At 41.2% G+C, this 18,276-nt stretch overlaps 1 protein-coding gene across 2 annotated transcripts in view; it reads left to right on the top strand.

The window, feature by feature from the left end:
* Window positions 1-946: 946 nt before the first annotated feature.
* The window catches only part of slc12a2 (solute carrier family 12 member 2), a 62,499-nt gene continuing 45,169 nt past the window's right edge, over window positions 947-18,276 (top strand). For both annotated transcript variants that reach the window (XM_086301797.1, XM_086301796.1), the window contains exon 1: window positions 947-1,984. In XM_086301797.1, the coding sequence (XP_086157923.1) occupies window positions 1,433-1,984 (552 nt within the window). In that variant the 5' untranslated portion in view covers window positions 947-1,432. The remainder of the gene's footprint in view (window positions 1,985-18,276) is intronic.

Here is an 18,276-nt window from a genome sequence, read left to right as displayed (position 1 = left end):
GCTGGGCCCCAGTAACCCTATCCCAGGCAGGATGACGTGCTCCCCTGATGTTACACTCATGTTTATCTTCTGAATCACTCTTTGTCTGGTCCCTCACCCAGGATGAATTTAGGATCCCTGGGACACACAAATCCCTTCATCACAAAAACGGTAGCAATTCATGGAGGGGATAATCATTTTAATCGAATCCATTTTTAACATACTGCTATTAGCCCTGTGCAACTTATGTTAATGCCCTAATAAATAAAAATGAAAAAAGGCACTCGCTTGACACTTCAAGCAAAATGGTTTTTAACCAGAAATTAATGGTAGAATACTGTATGTTGAGAAATAAGGGTTGAAATGTGATGAAATGTTCACAGACAGATGTGTTATATGAAGAGTTCATTACTTCTTACCCTAATTACCACTATGGACTATTGTATATTAAAATAATAAATCTAAAATGTACTGATAACTTATAAAATATTATTCAAATAGTTTAAAAACCCCTCAAAGGTAGCTTAAGAGATATGGAACAAGAAAGGAAGGAGGCCCACAGACTGCTTATGTATTGACTGAGAGTTCTGTGCTATGCGTCTGCATAAATGCAGAGAAAACTCAAAATGTTTTGGGACATGAAGGGTTTGGGCCACGCTGGGTACAATACACCGCTAAAGGGCAAACGTTATCCCATCCACATACTACAGTGAGATAGGCAATGTACAACAGACAAAACCTATACTTGTGAAGTCGTAGATGGAGCTTTGACAAAGACAAACGGACAAACAGACAAACAGCAGCACATATAGTGGTGCAGTTATGCCCTTCCCCGCCCGTCCCCAAATCCCCTCCCCTCTTCTCCGATCTCACAGGGGTCAAACAACGTCACGCCTACTCTTTGGGTATTGTCATATGTTCTCGCGACATTACCTTCCCTCTTAAAAAGGAACGCGATCACTGACACCTCGCGAGGTTCTTGTTAGTCGTTGTCCGCCCTCTGGCGATGCCGTCTGAAGTGTGTAAAATAGCAGCAAGGAAATCTCTGGGAGTCTAGGAGGAGCTACGGCAAGGTCGATATCAGCATCGTTTTCAGGGCAGCAGAAGGACCATAAGTGGCTGGGATCTAGTGCTGTGTCCCCGAGCGAGGGACGATAAATTGTGAGTTTTGGGATTTATCACCGTGGAAGAAGAAGTAGGAGAGCGACGGAAAGTTTACAATCTGTAGTCTTGTTCCGACCGTGCTAACAAGCTACCCTCACTACTCCTCCTTTCCTCGCCGCTATCCTGCGCCTTTTCTAACCAGTCAGAGCAGCGAGTTCATTTTTCCTGTAAATAGGAAGACGCTTTGTAACGGGTGGCAACCGGGTTTTTGCTCGCATCCATTATATTGTGTGGCCGAGTAAAGCGTTTGAGCCACACGCTTTCCACGTTCATCTCTGTTTGCTGTACCATGTCAGCACCATCCTCTGCGTCTTCCGCTCCGGCGGAGAACTCTGCGACGGACCATGATTTTCTAGCCCCGGATGCGGGGCAGAAGCCACCCGGTCCGACGCCCAGTCAAAGCCGTTTCCAAGTGGACCTCGTGGCTGAGGCTGCGGGCGCCGCCGATGATAAGACTCCGAGCTCCGACGCCTCTGCCGCTGCCCCAGATGCTCCGAGTAGCAATCCAGCTGTCAGCGGAGAGGAAGCTAAAGGCCGGTTTCGGGTGGTGAACTTTGCGGATCCGACTGGGGTAGGCAGCGTGGACTCTCCGGAGGCAGCGCCGACTGAGGGAATGCAGAACGGAGACACGGTGATGAGCGAGACTAGCTTACATTCGTCGACTGGGGGGCAACATCACTATCACTATGACACGCACACCAATACCTATTACTTGAGAACTTTTGGTCACAATACCATCGATGCCGTGCCCAACATCGATTTCTACCGGCAGACAGCAGCACCGCTGGGGGAGAAACTCACCAGACCCACCCTGTCGGAGCTGCACGATGAGCTGGACAAGGTAAGACCACTCGCATCACCCGAAACTACTGGTTGAATCATATAGAAATCAGACTACAACTTATCTTATTATAATGGGAATTAACCCCAACTGTCAGTGTTCACCTTATGTATTTACAATCTCCGTTTATTGTCTTTAAACCATCACATGCCGCTCTACGTGTTATTGGTAGATGGGAACCTCTGCTTTTCCCGTGTACTCCATCTAGGTCACAGCAGTCCTGTCAGATAAAGTTGTTTTTGTTGTTGTGGTGTGGTTTTTGTTTTTGTTTTTCTTCTTCGGACAGATGCTCTGTAAGATGTTCAGGTCAAAATGACTGAACCCAGACTACCGCTGTGTTTGCTGGTTTGTGTCACTGTTTACGTTATTAAGAAACAAACATATCTAAAGAACATGGCAGATGTTTCCCTTGTAAATGACAGTCGCACTGAAAGCACTTTCGTGTTGCTAGTATTAATTCATTTTTAAGTAAAAACTTTATTTCTGAACTGTGGTGGTGTTTTCCCCCCTTTTCCTCTAACTGGCCTGGAGTAGCCTGTTATTGTGAAGGTTATATTCTGATAAACTTCAAAGTGACTGTTGGCAGCAGTACCCTGACGAACTGATTTTCACTAACCACAATGAACTCCAACACGGACCCAAGCTTGTATGACAAAGCCCAGGTTCTCAGTGTTTTAAATACATTTTTCCAAAAAAAATATCCACTTCAGTTTCATCCATATTGCTCATCTTGTATTGCGTCCATAGCTTAACAGAACATTTGTATGCTGTGTTTTGCTCTGGTGAGAAGTCACCTTGCTTACTGGGTCAGGTTAGATTGTTGGATGTTGCGATAAAGGAAAACGGAAGAATTCTTACACTTTTATTGCGTGTAGAAGTTCTTTATTTACTACAAAGTGTTTCGAGACAACTTTTGTTATAAACTGGCGTGGTCTAAAGAAAATTGCATTAACTTTATGCTGTCTTTCAGCGCAAACCAGTGTCATCACATTTGCAAGTCAAGAATTGTTACTTGGTGCCGAATTACTGGCACCAAATCAAGTCTGTTGACACGAGACTTGATTTTCCGGTATATCATTCAAAACTAAAGCAGGACGCCTTTGTCAATGCCTGCCCACTCCAGTCGATTGTATACCTTATGAAACTTAATGAAAAGTAAAGTCTGTTCTGATCGCTTTTTTTTAAAATATATATATCTAAACATCAAGTAGTTAGTGTTGAAAAGCTGGTTTTGTTTTTTCAACTAGAACAGGGCTTCTATTGTCTTCCCCAGTCAGGCTATATTGAGACTTTATGGCAAATATTTAGTAGGCAAGTATGTTTCAACACCACAGAATTACAGCTGCTAGCAGATATGCATGATCAGCTGATGGACAATGGAATTTAATTAGCTGCTGTGGTTGGCTGATATTCATACAAGCTGCACTCTTTGGCTCAGTAGATTGGAAATAGCCTTTGAACATTAAATATCATGGGGTTTCTTTTAGTTTGAAGGTCATGGTCACCTTGGTGCTACTACTTTATCATGTCTGTCACTGAGTGTTTTGCAGTGTTTGTGTGGCACGCCCAGATCGAAATGTGGAATGGAAATTCCACCAATTGATTGTTGCTTCTGGTTGTTTTTCATGGCAATCAATGAGTCCTCTTATAAAGTTGGTAAAGTGTCTATGTGAAAGCTGAACGCATTGTCTTTATGTAATTGACTGTGGCAGTAAACTCCACTGAGAGTCTTGAGCCTCTAGTGACATGGGCCGTCAGGAACAGGCAGGTAAGTAAGTGTTGCCGTCCTGTAATGTTGAGCTCCAAAACAGCACCTTCAATAGCGCTGCGCTATGGGTCCATATTGAAGAGCTGGAAGGGAAACTGTGACAGGGAAGATTTTATTCAGTCCAGAGCAGCAGAGCATAAACACACTGTGCTTAAATATTGATGTCGCACTCAGTGCTGCTGAAGTTTGACATTAGACTGGAATATTGTACATAAAATACTGCTCTCTATACTTTTAGAGTAGCTGGGACAGTAGTTAAGGATAAGTTCAGTCTTAACTCGAGTCTTAATGGCATTTTTGCCGCAATACTTGCAAAATGTGCAGTTTCTTTCATGTCCTCTTATTGCTCCTGGATTTTAATGTGCTGAATCCAAAAACAACAGTTAAAAAAAACTATGGATAAGCTATTTAGTTTAATTTTACACCTATGCACTTTGTTTAGATGATTTTCAATCATACATTGTGAGCATAGAGATATATCTCTATCTGTATATGGTAGGTGAATTATTGTGATGTGACGCTTTCTTAATTTTGTAACAAGATTTAAAAAAAAAAAAGAGATGAAGAACATTTGATGCAAACCATTATATTGGAAGGCACAGCTGGATTGTTCCACATCAAATCTCAAAAGATTTTCCCGAATTTATTCAGAGGTAGGCCAAGTCAGGATGTGGGTGTGGGATGCTGTGACACTGAGACATGCACAGTTAATCAGTTAGGTCTGACGTCTCGTGATGATGCCAGATATGAATAAGTGATTGAACATGTGATCCACATGTTTATTCATGTTAGTTTCATCACTTGACCACACATCATTTTTTTTTTTTTTTTAATAAATAGATGTTTACACAACTAAACAAAAGTAATTCAACAATGTCATGCACAAATGGAGGATGTGCAAAGGTGTCAAATTCTGAGTCGCAGTACCTTCCACAACATATCTGAAAAGAATTTATTTTTTTAAAGTTTATTATAATAATCTTTAAAAAAAAATCTGTAGCCTTATTTTGCATCATCAGATTTGTTGCTACGGAGAAGGTCAAAGTAAGACCAAGTAAGAGTAGAGGTCAAAAGTTCAAATATCCTGCAATTTAGGCATATTATGTACATGTTATAATGATGTTGTATTATAATTAAATTATATTATGATAGTATACTGTGTGTGTAGGTATGTGTGAGGTCTTAAAGACCTCTTAGTACAATCCCATATGGAAAAGAAATAGTAAAAACTTATATGTGATTACTCATGAAAGTGGCCACTTTCTCATTACTTTCATATATTGTTTTAGTAAGTATCCAAAACATACAAGTTTCATTATATAATTTTTCAAGGGATCTTATATCTGTTTTCACTCTTATATGCTTTTCATACAAGTTTCACACAAGACAGATACAAACTTTATAAGATTTATATCTTTTCCATATGGGATATCACACCGATAGAAAACTGCTATCAGACTGCTTGCTTACAGGATATTTAGAAGTAGAATGGCAGGCAGAACCTTTAACTTTCAGTTCAATTTAATTAAATAATCAGCTGCATTATTTAGTATTTTGTGATTGGTATTGTTATAGTTGTCAAAGGCTTGTTTGCCCGGTGGCCTTGTTAATTGGGTAAGTGTGACGGCATTGTAGTGCATCGGTTAAGACTGTTTATTCAGAACAAAAAAGGTTCCAAGTTACCATTTGCTACTAGGCTGGGTGCTTTCTGCGAGGAGTTTGCATATTCTTAAGGTGGATAAAATGCTTAAGGGGTTACAGTTAAGTGCTGCTGTTTTGTCAGTCTATATGGATATGAAATGTGGGATTGTAAGTTGTTGATTAGTAGAGAGGTACACATTGTAAAAGTGCCTGCTGCTTTCAGGGGACGTTGCAGGGTCGATTTGCACAATGGAACCCTTGTTTAAGTCTTACAAGCTTTTTTTTTTTTTTTTTTCCCCCCTTTTGAAGCAAATCCCTCCTGTGTTTCTAGTACCTCACAGCCCTGCAGATTGTACAGGCTGTATACAGAAACAGGAAGCGAAGGACCCCCTGGGCTTTTAGTGTGTCATTTGACAAGCAGTGGAGTCCTTTTGTCTCAGAATCAGCCATAGATGATGGTCTTACAGCTGTAGTAACAATCTCGCTCACTGGCTCGCACACGTGCACACCCTCTCTGTGTCTCTTTCTCACAGAGCCTTTTGGCAACTGCGTGAGAGAGAAAGAGCTTTTTGTCTGCAGAGGACCTGGCTTCTTCCTTATTCCCATGTGCGTCACATAGACCCTGATGTCAGAAATAGCACAATGACCCCACCCCCTTGTGAGACGCAAGTACAGTAATTAAGCTGAGAGTAAAACAATAGCAGTATTAGCAGTAGCTGTGCGTATTCCGTTGAATTTATTTTGGCGGTAATGTATCTGTGAGAATATGTAACTATTGATGCTTTAGTTTAGATATGATAAAACAGTCCTTGAAAAACAAGCAAGTGCTGCAAAACCATCCTATTATATATACTTCTATACTTCTTATCATGACTCTCAAACTTTTGTCAGTCTCTATACTGCTTATATTGTCCTTATAGGTTGCAAATAATTTATTATGTAACTTCACCCTGTCAGTTGACACTCGTGTTTCAACTAGAGATGGACCGATCCGATATTACGTATCGGTATCGGTCCGATACTGACCTAAATTACTGGATCGGATATCGGAGAAAAATAAAAAATGTAATCCGATCCATTAAATATCACGAAAGCACCTCACAAAACTTGCAACACACCGTAACTCACCTCAGGTTAGCACGTCGGAGCAGTATGCATCACGTGATAGAGCGGCTGTGGCATGCGGGACCTGTCGGTGGTCTGGATAGCATTTGGAGCTTCGCTAGCAACCTGGCATTTCATCTCCGACAAAGTTATCCCGAGAGAAGTAAAGCAAGTGTGTAAGTCCATCTCTGAATGTTTGTAAAGCATTCCTGCGTTAAGCTTAACAAACGATATATGGAGCGACTGCCTCTTCTTGCTGCTACTTCAATCATGAAACTGCTTAACGATCAGCTGATCGGCTTTTCTGTCTCTAGTTTGCTTTTGGCCCACTTTGCACCAGAAAGAGGAAACCAGCGGCTGAACAACAGCAGCACGTTTAAGCTTGATCAGCTGTTGTTAGAATTTATTTAATATTAATTTCTACACCAGGATCTTTTTCTACGTAGCTGACGCTGGTAACTGTGCAGGGGCGGATCTAGCAAAGTTTAGCCAGGGGGGCCGATAGGGCATTAACAGGGAAAAGGGGGCACAAAGACATACTTTTCTTTCTTATTCTCATTTAAAATGTCTAGCTTTTAATAAATAATTATCTGACAGCCAAAGTTTTAATTTGATGCAAAATGAATAGAAGTCCATTACTGTATATAGTAACTATTAAGTCTAATATATATACCCTAGTAAGCTATACTACTTTTTCCTTTGGGAAGGTACCATCTGTGCAGTCTGCAATTTTGTTGAAGAAAGATGTTGAATCTATTTAATATTTCTTGAAAAATAATTGATTTCTGTGCATTTTTTTTTCACACTGCATCAAATTAAGGTTGATTACGGCGATTAAGCATCATGAGGTGGAGCGTGAGGGGTGGTTCCCTATTTTTTATTTATTTATTTTTGTTGTTGCTGGGAGTTGGAACCCTATTAGTTAGGTTGCTTAATATTTATGCTAAGTACTCTTTAAAATACCAGAATAGGGAGGATGGTGTAGGTTTAAGTTTATTAGATTGATCAGTATTGCTGAACTATGAAACATTTTTTTTGCATACAGGTATAACAGAATAGCTTTAGTGTAGTTGTTGTTTTAAACTTGAGTATGAACTTATACAAAATGCAGCAAGATATTTAAAAAACAGTTTTGTTGATTAAAAAACACCATATCGGATTCATATCGGTATCGGCAGATATCCAAATTTATGATATCGGTATCGGTATCGGACATAAAAAAGTGGTATCGTGCCATCTCTAGTTTCAACCAATGTGTTTTACAGTGCTGTCACAGAAACTGTAGTTACTCTGAGACGCGCTAATAAGAGTTTTCTTAGTGTCTGTTTAGACATTATTTCCATGTTTAACTAGCCAATCAGGACATGAATTGTTTTTTGACATTAACAAAAAATGTGGGTTCCAGTTTACTTTCTAAGATACCTCAATCACCCCAGCTCTGTTGGAGTGCAACAAAATTCCACTCTTTTTTCCCCCCCCCCTCTTTTCAGAGGAGTGGAATTTTTTCCCTTCAAGGATCAGAACAGAATTGACCTTCATAACCACATTTCCTGTTGTCTGCAGTTTCTGCTCGGCGTATTACAACAGCTTGACTGGCCACTCCCAGCACATAAGTTTAGCACTTCACAAAGCCCATACCCCACCTTGATTTGGGGACTCACTAGCAGCATGAGAGGTGAATTTTAATGTCGGGAAAAGGGGAAATGGTTTGGAAAAATAGCTCCCTGTTAAATCCAGACTCGAATATAAAATTCTCCTCGCATACCAGGGTCTTGTATAATCAGGCCCCATCTAATCTTTGTGACCTTATAGTACTGTATCGCCACAATAGAGGACTTCACTGTCAGACTGATGGCTTTCTTGTGGTTCCTAGGATATTTAAAAGCACTATAGGAGGCAGAAACTTTAGCTTTCAGGCCCCTCTTCTGTGGAACCATCTCCCAGCTTGGATTCGGGAGACAGACATCCTCTGTACTTTTAATATTAGGCTGATCTGGACTACTCACCGTCTCATTAATTCAATTCATTTCACAACAACAGTCACCTCAAGACACTTAATTATTCATTAGAACGCTCTGTCATTGTCGGGAATGCCATACAAGTGTGTGGGCGCCATAGAAACTATTGAGTACCTTTTTTTTTTTTTTTTGAGTTGTTGCAATGAAATTCCAGCAAAAAGGACTAGCCCCCACGTCATTTTTTTTTCACTTCAATTTTCAGGGTGTCTTTGATGTTCTCTGTTCATTGATAATTCATACACATTACAAATTTGCACACCCAGATACGTCTGTGTTGCAAGTATCAGTTATATGTGGAGATGTGCCATAGCAAGGCAACTTGAATTTTTTATGAGTCTCTTAATAATTCATTATTAGTCTGATCTATCCATTCGGGAAATGAGATTTTTCAAAAAAAAAAAAAATGCCTTGACAAACAAGCTGATGCCGTGTACTTTGACATCATTGTCATCAGAACAACCCTGCTGTTTGGTCTCACATTACATCTCCAGTTAGTCTCGTGTCTGACAGGAAATTAATGCTGCTTCCTGTTTTCTTCAATAATCTGCTCAGAAAACAGCAAGGGTCATAACTTTTCATTCACCTTGAATTGGGGACAGTTGGACAAAAAGAGCTTTGTGAGTTAACGTGTCATATTTCTAGAGAGGGGACATGTGCATGTTGTTCAGAAGGAAACAATTTGATGAAAAGGTCAAAGATGTTTAGAGGTCAACTTCATGTGCTTGCAGCCTCTCCCTTTGCTTACTTAGAGCTTGTTTCACAAGGAGAAAAATCTTATTCCCTTGATCATGGTTAGCATCATGGAAAATTGGCAAACATCCCTTTTATATCAAGTGTTTACAAATTGTCCCTTGTGTGTGCACATGCAAGCCGTATGGCAGGATGTGCCCACAGTTGGACTAATTAGCATTCTATTGCAAGATTCAACTACTCGTGGTAGCCTAGTTCCATGCACAGATGTACACAAAGCCCATGTGGTGCACAGTTAGTCATCAGTAGTGCAAAAATAAGCAAAATTGTTCAGAATGTGAGTGTCTATGAAAGTCTGAATGTTTAAGAAATGTGATGTGAAATGATAATTTTGTTTCAAAAAGAACAGCTTTTTGAAAATGTGGCATATATAAAAAGTGTTTTATGTTAACACTAAGGATCTGGTTACCCAGGACAGCTAGCTGGTTAGCAGTGACAGAACAAGTGTCTATAGCTCAAGCAGTTCTCTACTAATCGGAAGTTTGCAAGAGCAAGAAGGTCCTGAGTTCAACTCCATCATCTGGCTGGGGCTTTTCTGTGTGGAGCTTACATGTTCTCCCTGTGTTTCCATGGGTTCTCTCTGGGTACGCTGGAGATCTTATTTTATAATACATATCTTTATTATTGCTCAACCCTGCACAGACCAAGTGACTTGTCAGTGGCCGCTCACGAGGCCACTGACAAGTGGCCTCGTTGATAGTTAGCTAGTCACTAGTTAGCTAGTGACAAGTCACAAGTCACAGGTCACTAGCTAACTATCAACCAGTGGATAACTCTTCCAGTGGATAACATACCGATACTTACACTCTAAACTGCTAAGCAGCTCTTATCAAAAGCTTCTCTGTTTGTGGGACTCTACCTCTACCTCACTCGTCACCTCTTTTACACTCACACCAGAGTTAAATAGTAATTTGACACAATTGGGAAAACAAAAGTCTCTGCACTGTGAGGACAGGCCATTTTGATTCCGTCAGCGGCCCTCAGCAGACAGCGGAAAATCCAACACTGGGAGCGTTTCAGGACCGTAAAAGAATAATGAACTGAGTTGTGGGAGGTTTCTCCAAACAATGGTGAGATGTCTGAGGGAGTGGACATATGATCGGCCCTCTCGGCCAATGATCATTGTGCAAGGAGGACTGTCAGCCTGAGCATTCATCAGCATCAATCAGACTCAGAAGATGCTTACCACTGTATAATATGTATAGTATGTGGAACAGAGCGTACCTGTGAACAGAGCTATGGAGATATCCTTAAGTCTTAAATGACTAACAAGCAATGCGGTCTTTCGGTTAGTATTTAGGTATGAACACAAAGCCACCAGTACAAATCAAAGATGAAAACCAGCACAATGAAACTTTAAACGGCAATTGCAACCTGACATCAGTTTGTTACCTGTTGAAGTTCAGCAGCAGCTGGCTTCACCGCAAATGACGACTTTCTTTATCACAGTGTTTGGCTGGGGTCAGCATTCATTCATCTTTAACATCACTCAGAGTTCTTTGCTAGCTTAGTGTCAGTATACTGTACATGCAGGTGCTTGCGAACACCGGAAGTTGTGTTAACAGTGTAATCTTTTTTTTTTCTTTTTTTTCTTCTTCCTGGAGCAGTCTCCACTTTTTATTGCAGGATGACAGCGCAATGGCAAACATTGCGCTGTCATCCTGCAATAAAGCTAAAAATAATGTCCATATCCAAACTGTAGATTGCGTCGATCTTTTCTTCCTGCAGCACACAGTTTGTACAGATATCGATGTTTTTAAAAAATTGCATCAAGTTTTGGGGTGATGAATTACAAACTGTGGTCGGAATAGAAACGGATGCATAATACTGCAACAGAAATGCAGGTCTCTACATGCATCTCTACAGACAGCATGCTAACACATTACCACAATAATTCTAAACTATCACTTTAAAGTCTCTTTAGGTTGGTTTTCGTCTTTGTTTTGTGTTGTTGGTTTTGTATTTAAACTAGCTAGTCCCACGATTTGGGAGGAGATGTGTATTGCTGCTGATCTCATTTTCTGGGTCTCTAGGGGTGCAATACAGTGGCCACGTTATGGGCATGGCCATTGCAGGGGAGCGATCTCTGTGACTCAGTCTCTCCAGCCTGCCTTGCCAGGATAAGCAGGTTATTATTGATTCTCTGTACCAGCCATAATGGCCTAGGGGATCGTTTGAGAAGGTAAAAACTTCTATGCAGTGCGAAAACAACCGGAGGAAGATGCAGGTTAAGACTTTTGACCTCTGTCTTCCCCATAAACCCATGCCACACTATCCATTGCCTACCCGGGCTTTGTGGATATGCCAGTAAGGGAGTGTAATATAGGCTTCAGCGGTCCTACTTCCCAGCTGCCTGAGTAGCAGGGTCTGTAGATTGCCTACCAATGGGGAAAAAGTCTTCTGTTGCTGCCACACCTGCTGCTGCTTGAAGCCGTCAATCCAACCATCCACAAGGAAAATGTTCAACTTAGGAATTGTAGTGGCTGCCAGGGCCTTAGTGGGCAGCACTCACAGAGATCACTCCTCTAACCTCTCCAAGTACTTATTAACTGTTCCCTTCTTCTCTCAATAAATCGAGAGAGTCAGACACTTTCTCAGGTTCTAATCTAAGCTGTGTAATGGCCATCTTTGTTCTACCCATATACACAGTCAAGGAGGAGCACGGGTTCCTTCAGTGCCCCCCACTTCAATTTATTCACCTCTCCTCAATGCTTTGTGGGGGCAATTCAAGGAGAGAAAGACGTGTACACGTGTTTGGGTTTTTTGGGTCGCCCAAGGAGAGTGCAGCTGTCCCGGCTTTGAACTTCCATCCTCCTGGGCCCCTTGGCCGGATGGAGGATTGGTGGGCATGTGCAGTCCATTCATGGTTCTTGACCATTGTTGGCAGGGGTTACAGACTAGTTTGCAATGAAACCACCCACTTTCAGTGGTGTGGCGTTTTCAGTGTCTGCTCTCCAAAGCCATTGAGCTGGGAGCGGGACTTGGACTCTTCATCATATTTAGAATATTTTATGTATGCACTTACAGTAAAGAGGAAGCAGAGGAAAAACACACAGGTACTGTTACGCAGCCTATCTGGCCTAGGTTTCGGCACCAGTGACATCTCCCATTCAGAGTATAGAATATCTAGGCCTCAAACTTTCTTTTCAGGCCTTTCTGTAGTGAGGTGCTCAGGGACTGTTGAGGATGTGGGATTTTCAGGGTTGGGTGTCCTCCCTGAGACGTGAACCATATAGTGAGAATTTCCCTGAATTTTTACTGGCTCTAAGTCACTGGAGAGACTCTACAGTGTTCATTATTGGTGTTCCCTTTGGTACAGTTATTACGAGGCAAAACTCTGACAACAGATGGTTTGTTGACGGGGTGGGGGCTGTTTTCATGGGGGAGGCTCCAGGCCCCTTAGGGTCCGTTGTGCGTAAATATAAATTACCTGGAGCTGACTGCAGTTTTTCTGGCTTTGAGGTTTTGGTTTTTTTTGGGGTTTTTTTTCTGCTGCTTTTGAAAATTTGTCCTGTCTTGGTCTGGACAGACAATACAATGGCAACACATATAAATGGTCATGGAGCCACTCGCTCTGTGACTTTGCAAAGTCACAACCTGATAGCACATATCATGTCATTAAGTGGGACACACATTCCCAGTGTTTTGAACATCAATTTGGCTCTGCTCTCCTGAGGGGAAACTACAGGGTGTTGACACTCCATCCAGAAATAGTCCACCACCTGTGGGAGAGGTTTGGCCAGGCGTCCGCAGATCTGTTCACATCATGCAAAAAAATCACAATGACCTCTGTTCTTTTCAGTAGTGACGGAGCAGTGACGGTCTATGATTTTAATAGCTCCTTCCTTACTGGCATAGCCATGGATGGCGGGGCTAGCCTATCTGCTCAGTTGCGAGCCCTTGCACAGGGACCTGGTATTTCAGTAGCATGGATAGATTTTTCATCCACATTCATATTGCGTTATTTTTGTGCCGCTATTCTGAGCGCACGAAAAAAAAATTGCAGGTGCAAGTGTTGCATTTTGAGAAGAAATTTATTTTGAGCGAAAAAAAGCTAAATTTGAGTGAACAAAATTCATTGCTGCGTGCAAAAAATGTATTTCAGTGTTTGCTATTATCCACACACACGCACAATAGCAGCTCTTCTCGCTCAGTTTTTGCATTTGCGCTTGCTCGTAATGTGTTGCTTGCACTCTCAACATTTCTGCCTGTGCGTGCTGAACTCTTTCTGTACACAGTTTGTGCCACAAAACCAGCCAATCACAGACTTGGATGAAAAAAATCTGATTAGCTGTTTTGGTCTCCAATCAGCTCGAAATGACGAAATGTAATATCCCAGAATCCATTTGGTCCAAAACTCAAACAAAGCAGTGGCGGAGGAACACAGAGTGGCGGAGTTTGAAATATTACTCTTTCTGGGTCACAAAATAAACTTTTAAAAATGTTTTCATGCGAGAAAGTCACAGCTTCATGCGAGAATTCATGCAGCAATGAATTTTGATCACTCAAATTTAGCTTTTATTCGCTCAAAATAAATTTCTTCTCAAAATGCAACACTTGCACCTGCAAAATTCTTCTTCTTATTATTATTTTTTTACGTGCGCTCAGAATAGTGGCACAAAAATAACGCCATACATTCAGAGCAGGCTGAATTTAAAAGTATCTGGGCTCCCTCTGATCGTGATTGAGAGCATTTGGAGTGCAAGAACTCTTTTGCCACATGCTCACTTTATGATGGCAAATGTTGTGTATTTGAAAAAGAGTGCACAGCTAGCAATATGATTCCTTATCAGTTCTCTTTTCTAGATAAGGAGGGAACATTTTCCACTATTGAAGTGTATTTAGCTGCAGTTTCAGCAAGTCATGTTGGCTTTGGTAATGCACCAGTTGGCCAGCATTCTCTGATAAGGAGATTTGTGAATGATGTCCACAGACTGAGGCCTACTATTAAGCAACTCACTCAAGCCTTGGAGTGAGTTGTCTTAAAGGCTCTTTCACTCAAAACTGTCGTATTCCTCAGTTTGTCATCATTGAAAAGGATGTGTGAGTTGCATGCTTTATCGTTATACATTATCTGTCTGCAATTTTTCCCCAACTATAGTAAGAAGACCCTGCCCCCTAATGTTGCCTTTATGCCTAACGTTAGGGAATTTGCATTACGCATTTATCTAGGCGGTACTAAGGGGTTTATGAGAAGCAACTAGCTCTTTGTGGGCTTCCTCTAATACTGGCAAGCTGTGTCGCACCAGCCAGGTAATAAAGGCTATTGTGATGGCAATATCACAGCACAATCCCCTACTTTCATGGACATGTGGAAGAAATACCCCGTAGCCCCACAACAAGGAAGTATTCTAAAAGGGTTGGGGGACACTGTGTCCTTGAAGTGATTGGTCTGTCTTGGACATAGGAGGTGGTGGTGGACCTTCCATCATTGGTCATGACAAGAGGTGCGAGATTCCTCACATTGTTTTCAGAGAACTTGGGTTATGCTAGTAACCACAAGTTCTACATTGTTAACTGGAAATTATGTGACATGTCAATTTACAAATGTAACATGCATTATTTTAAAGGAAAGTAATGAGTAATGTATAATAATAACTTTTTTTTTTTTAGTAACAACCCCAACCGCAGTTCCCTATTCTATGATGTGCTCCTTAATTCAGCACTGCTACATGATTTGGTAAAATCCTCTCCGTGGGAGAGAGTAGCCTCCCCCCCCCCCCTTAAGATACAGATTGTCAATCAAAGGTCTACTTAAGGATCTTTCCTGTGTGCTTCAAGATTCACAAGAGGGTTTTTTTGTTTGTTTGTTTTTTAACTTTACTGTGCACAAGGTTAGGTTTTGTAAAACCTAAACTGCAAAATTAATTAATTTTATTTTGTGTAACTACCATTTGTGGCACATCATGGTACAGTTTTCAAAAACATCCAAAGCTCTTGATGCTTTGTCATTGTTGTGCAGAGACGGCCTTTGTGTTGTTTCAGTCATGTAGAAACTGTTCACTAACCCATTCTGTGTTGTTTTGTGCAAGTAGAATGGGGAGCTGAATTTAAAAGGCAGTGACTTAAACTTATTAAATTTGTTCCTAACACAGAGCCAGCAAGTAAATTCAACAACATACTATCCTAATACGTAGCATGTGATGGATGATCTGATATCCTCGTGTTGGTGTTGTTCCCAGACCATCATGAAAATGTTGTTCCAGGTTCAACATTGCAAGTGACCAATCACATTGTTGTGACGTTATTCTTTTGCGCGCCAAGCCATTTGTGCATTTATGAAATTCCAATGTTATCAATTCTGCTTACTGTTTATTAAAGGGTTACGGTTAGGGTCAGGGTCCGTTGATCGGCGGACAGAGGCAGTTTCACGCAGCTTTAGTACAGTTTTTTGTTTTACGCCGGTTTTTCCCGAAGTCGCAAAAGTATGACGTCACAACATTCTGATTGGTCACTTGCAATGTTGATCCTGGAACAACATTTAGTATGATGATCTGGGAACAACACCAACACGAGGATATCAGATCAACCAGCATGTGATACTGCTTTCAGCTTCTTCTCCAGCTTTCATTACTGAGCACATGAACACTGTTTCTCCTTTTACTGCTTATATAAGATAAGACATGCTTATAAAAATAATGACCATAAATTCTCTTAGAGCCCAGCTGATGTAGGATTTATTAGACTCATACTGATTTAGTGCTGCCACAATTATTTTGACAGTCGACTAGTCACCGATTATTTTTGCGATTAATCGACTAATCAGATCATGCATCCATTGGACATAAAACGTACAGCTTATTGCACCAGCATGCATCTGCTCTTATATAACTATCATTAGCTTACAGCTTTAAGTGTTTAAGGTATGTGCTAACTAAAAATAAAGACAAGATGATAGTTTATTAAATTTTAATAAAATTTGCAGATTGTTTCGGTGAAGTTTAATAAACTCCTTGCTATCTAAAATATAACGGGACACCGGAGTATATTCTCGAGCATCTCACACTTCTGATAATCAGCCGTCTGTTTGACGTTTACTCAGCTGTGTAAAAACTTTAACCTCAGCCAAACCGATTTACTCAGGAACAAATAAAATACTGAAAAAAGCCAAACAATAGCATTTTTAAGTTAGCTAAGTGACTTCTATATGTTTAACCTGAGTAGCGAAAGACGGCGGTGGGTTTGAAAACGATTTGCCGTGAGTCTGGTGTTCTCAGCTGCTCTAGTGAGCCTTGCCCCCGGCTAGCTATCGAGCTAGTGGGTAACAGACGTCTCCGAAAACGTCGGAGCGCTTTTGAAAATATGTGGTGTCTTGATAAACTGAGCAGATATTTGAGGTTTACACAGCTACATTCTCACCTGAAAATATGTTAAACGTTTATTGTGACCCAGAAAGAATAATAAGAGTAATATTAAAACGAACTAGCTGCCGCCATTGTTGTAAACTGAGCTGGGCTGTGCTATGAATTCTGGGACAAAGCTGCTTCTTCTTCTTCGGGGTTTAACGGCAGCTGGCATCCTTGTACATGCAGTGCTGCCATCTTCTGTTTCAGTCCGTTATTACACTCTTAAATCCTACTACTTATTCCTGCGTCTTTTGTGATCTTACAAAGCTTCAAACGATGCGTCGACTATTAAATCAGTCGTCGACGATTTTGATAGTCGTGACTAGTCGACTAATCGTGGGAGCCCTAATGGATATCTAATGAGTTTTAAAAATCCAATAAAAGCAACTTTTTCAGAAAGGGAAAACATTCCATAAAACAAACATAAAAAGATTGTTGTTGCCTTGCATCCACTATCCACTATCAACTATCTTTCTCTCATCCAAAGTCAGGTTGTGGTGGGTCTATGCTAAGCAAGGTTTTCCAAATGTCTATCTTCCCAGCCACATTCCAGGTCCTCTTCAGTTTCCTAAGCCAGAATTCCTCTAGATTTCTGAGCTCCCCGCCCTGTCTCTAAGGCCGAGAAACTCCTATTCATGACCTTACTCATTACCCAGAGTTCATGGTCATAGATTGACTGATAAAATCAAAAGCTTTGCTTTTGTCTCTCTTCACAACGACAGTCTGGCACAATACCTACATGACCCATGACGCCATACCAATCCACCTGTCCAAGTAAACCTTCCCATCACTTGTGAATAAGATATCAAATTATATTAACTCCCTTAACTCTGAATGGGCCCTTGTCACCTTTTTAGGCTTTGCCTGACTGAGCCGCACAGTTTATAGTCCGGCTCTGCCTTAAGCTTCCTCCCTAGGCCTGCCTATAGGGCAGGGCTCTGGTAAACATGTTCTGGCCAGAATAAATTGGTGCCTATGTCACATTTTAATGTAGACTAAGCCTACTTTTGAATTCTGATATATATTTAATCTTACATCTTAGGACTTACGTCATAAGTCTTAAGAGTGGTGATTTGATGAAGGCTGTTAACTTATACAGTTCGCTTTTTCCCTAGCATGGGCGATCGATCGTGGCTCAAGAGTTGGCAGTTCGTCTTGTAATCGGAAGGTTGCCGGTTGGAGCCCCGACTCCGACAATCTTGGTCGTTGTGTCCTTGGGCAAGACACTTCACCCGTTGCCTACTGGTGGTGATCAGAGGGCCCAGTGGCGCCAGTGTCCAGCAGCCTCACCTCTGTCAGTGCCCCCAAGGGCAGTTGTGGCTACAATGTAGCTTGCAATCACCAGTGTGTGAATGGGTGGATGACTAATGTAGTGTTCAGCGCTTTGGGGTCCACAGGGACTAAGTAAAGCACTACACAAATACAGGCCATTTACCATTTAGCATCCTTTCTGGCTTCAAATAGGCTGGACATTATAGCACATAAGTTGATTTAAGTCTATATTCTGTCTTTTTATGTGGATAGAATAACTGAGAAAAGAGTATGTCCAGATTCTTTAACTTCACCTCAAAACAACAAGGGGGTTGAAAATTGCACAACTTGGTGTTCCAGCAGGACAACAATCCCAAACGCACGTCAAATGTGGTTTTGGAATCGCTAAAGTAG

The sequence above is a fragment of the Aulonocara sp. 'chitande type north' Nkhata Bay genome, linkage group LG7, assembly GCF_057382095.1.
Source record: "Aulonocara sp. 'chitande type north' Nkhata Bay isolate Kocher_YH1m ecotype deep benthic linkage group LG7, A_spYH_male_GT1.1, whole genome shotgun sequence".
NCBI lineage: Eukaryota > Metazoa > Chordata > Actinopteri > Cichliformes > Cichlidae > Aulonocara > Aulonocara sp. 'chitande type north' Nkhata Bay.
Note: the sequence above shows the minus strand (reverse complement) of the source record. Positions and strands in the feature narration are given on the sequence as shown.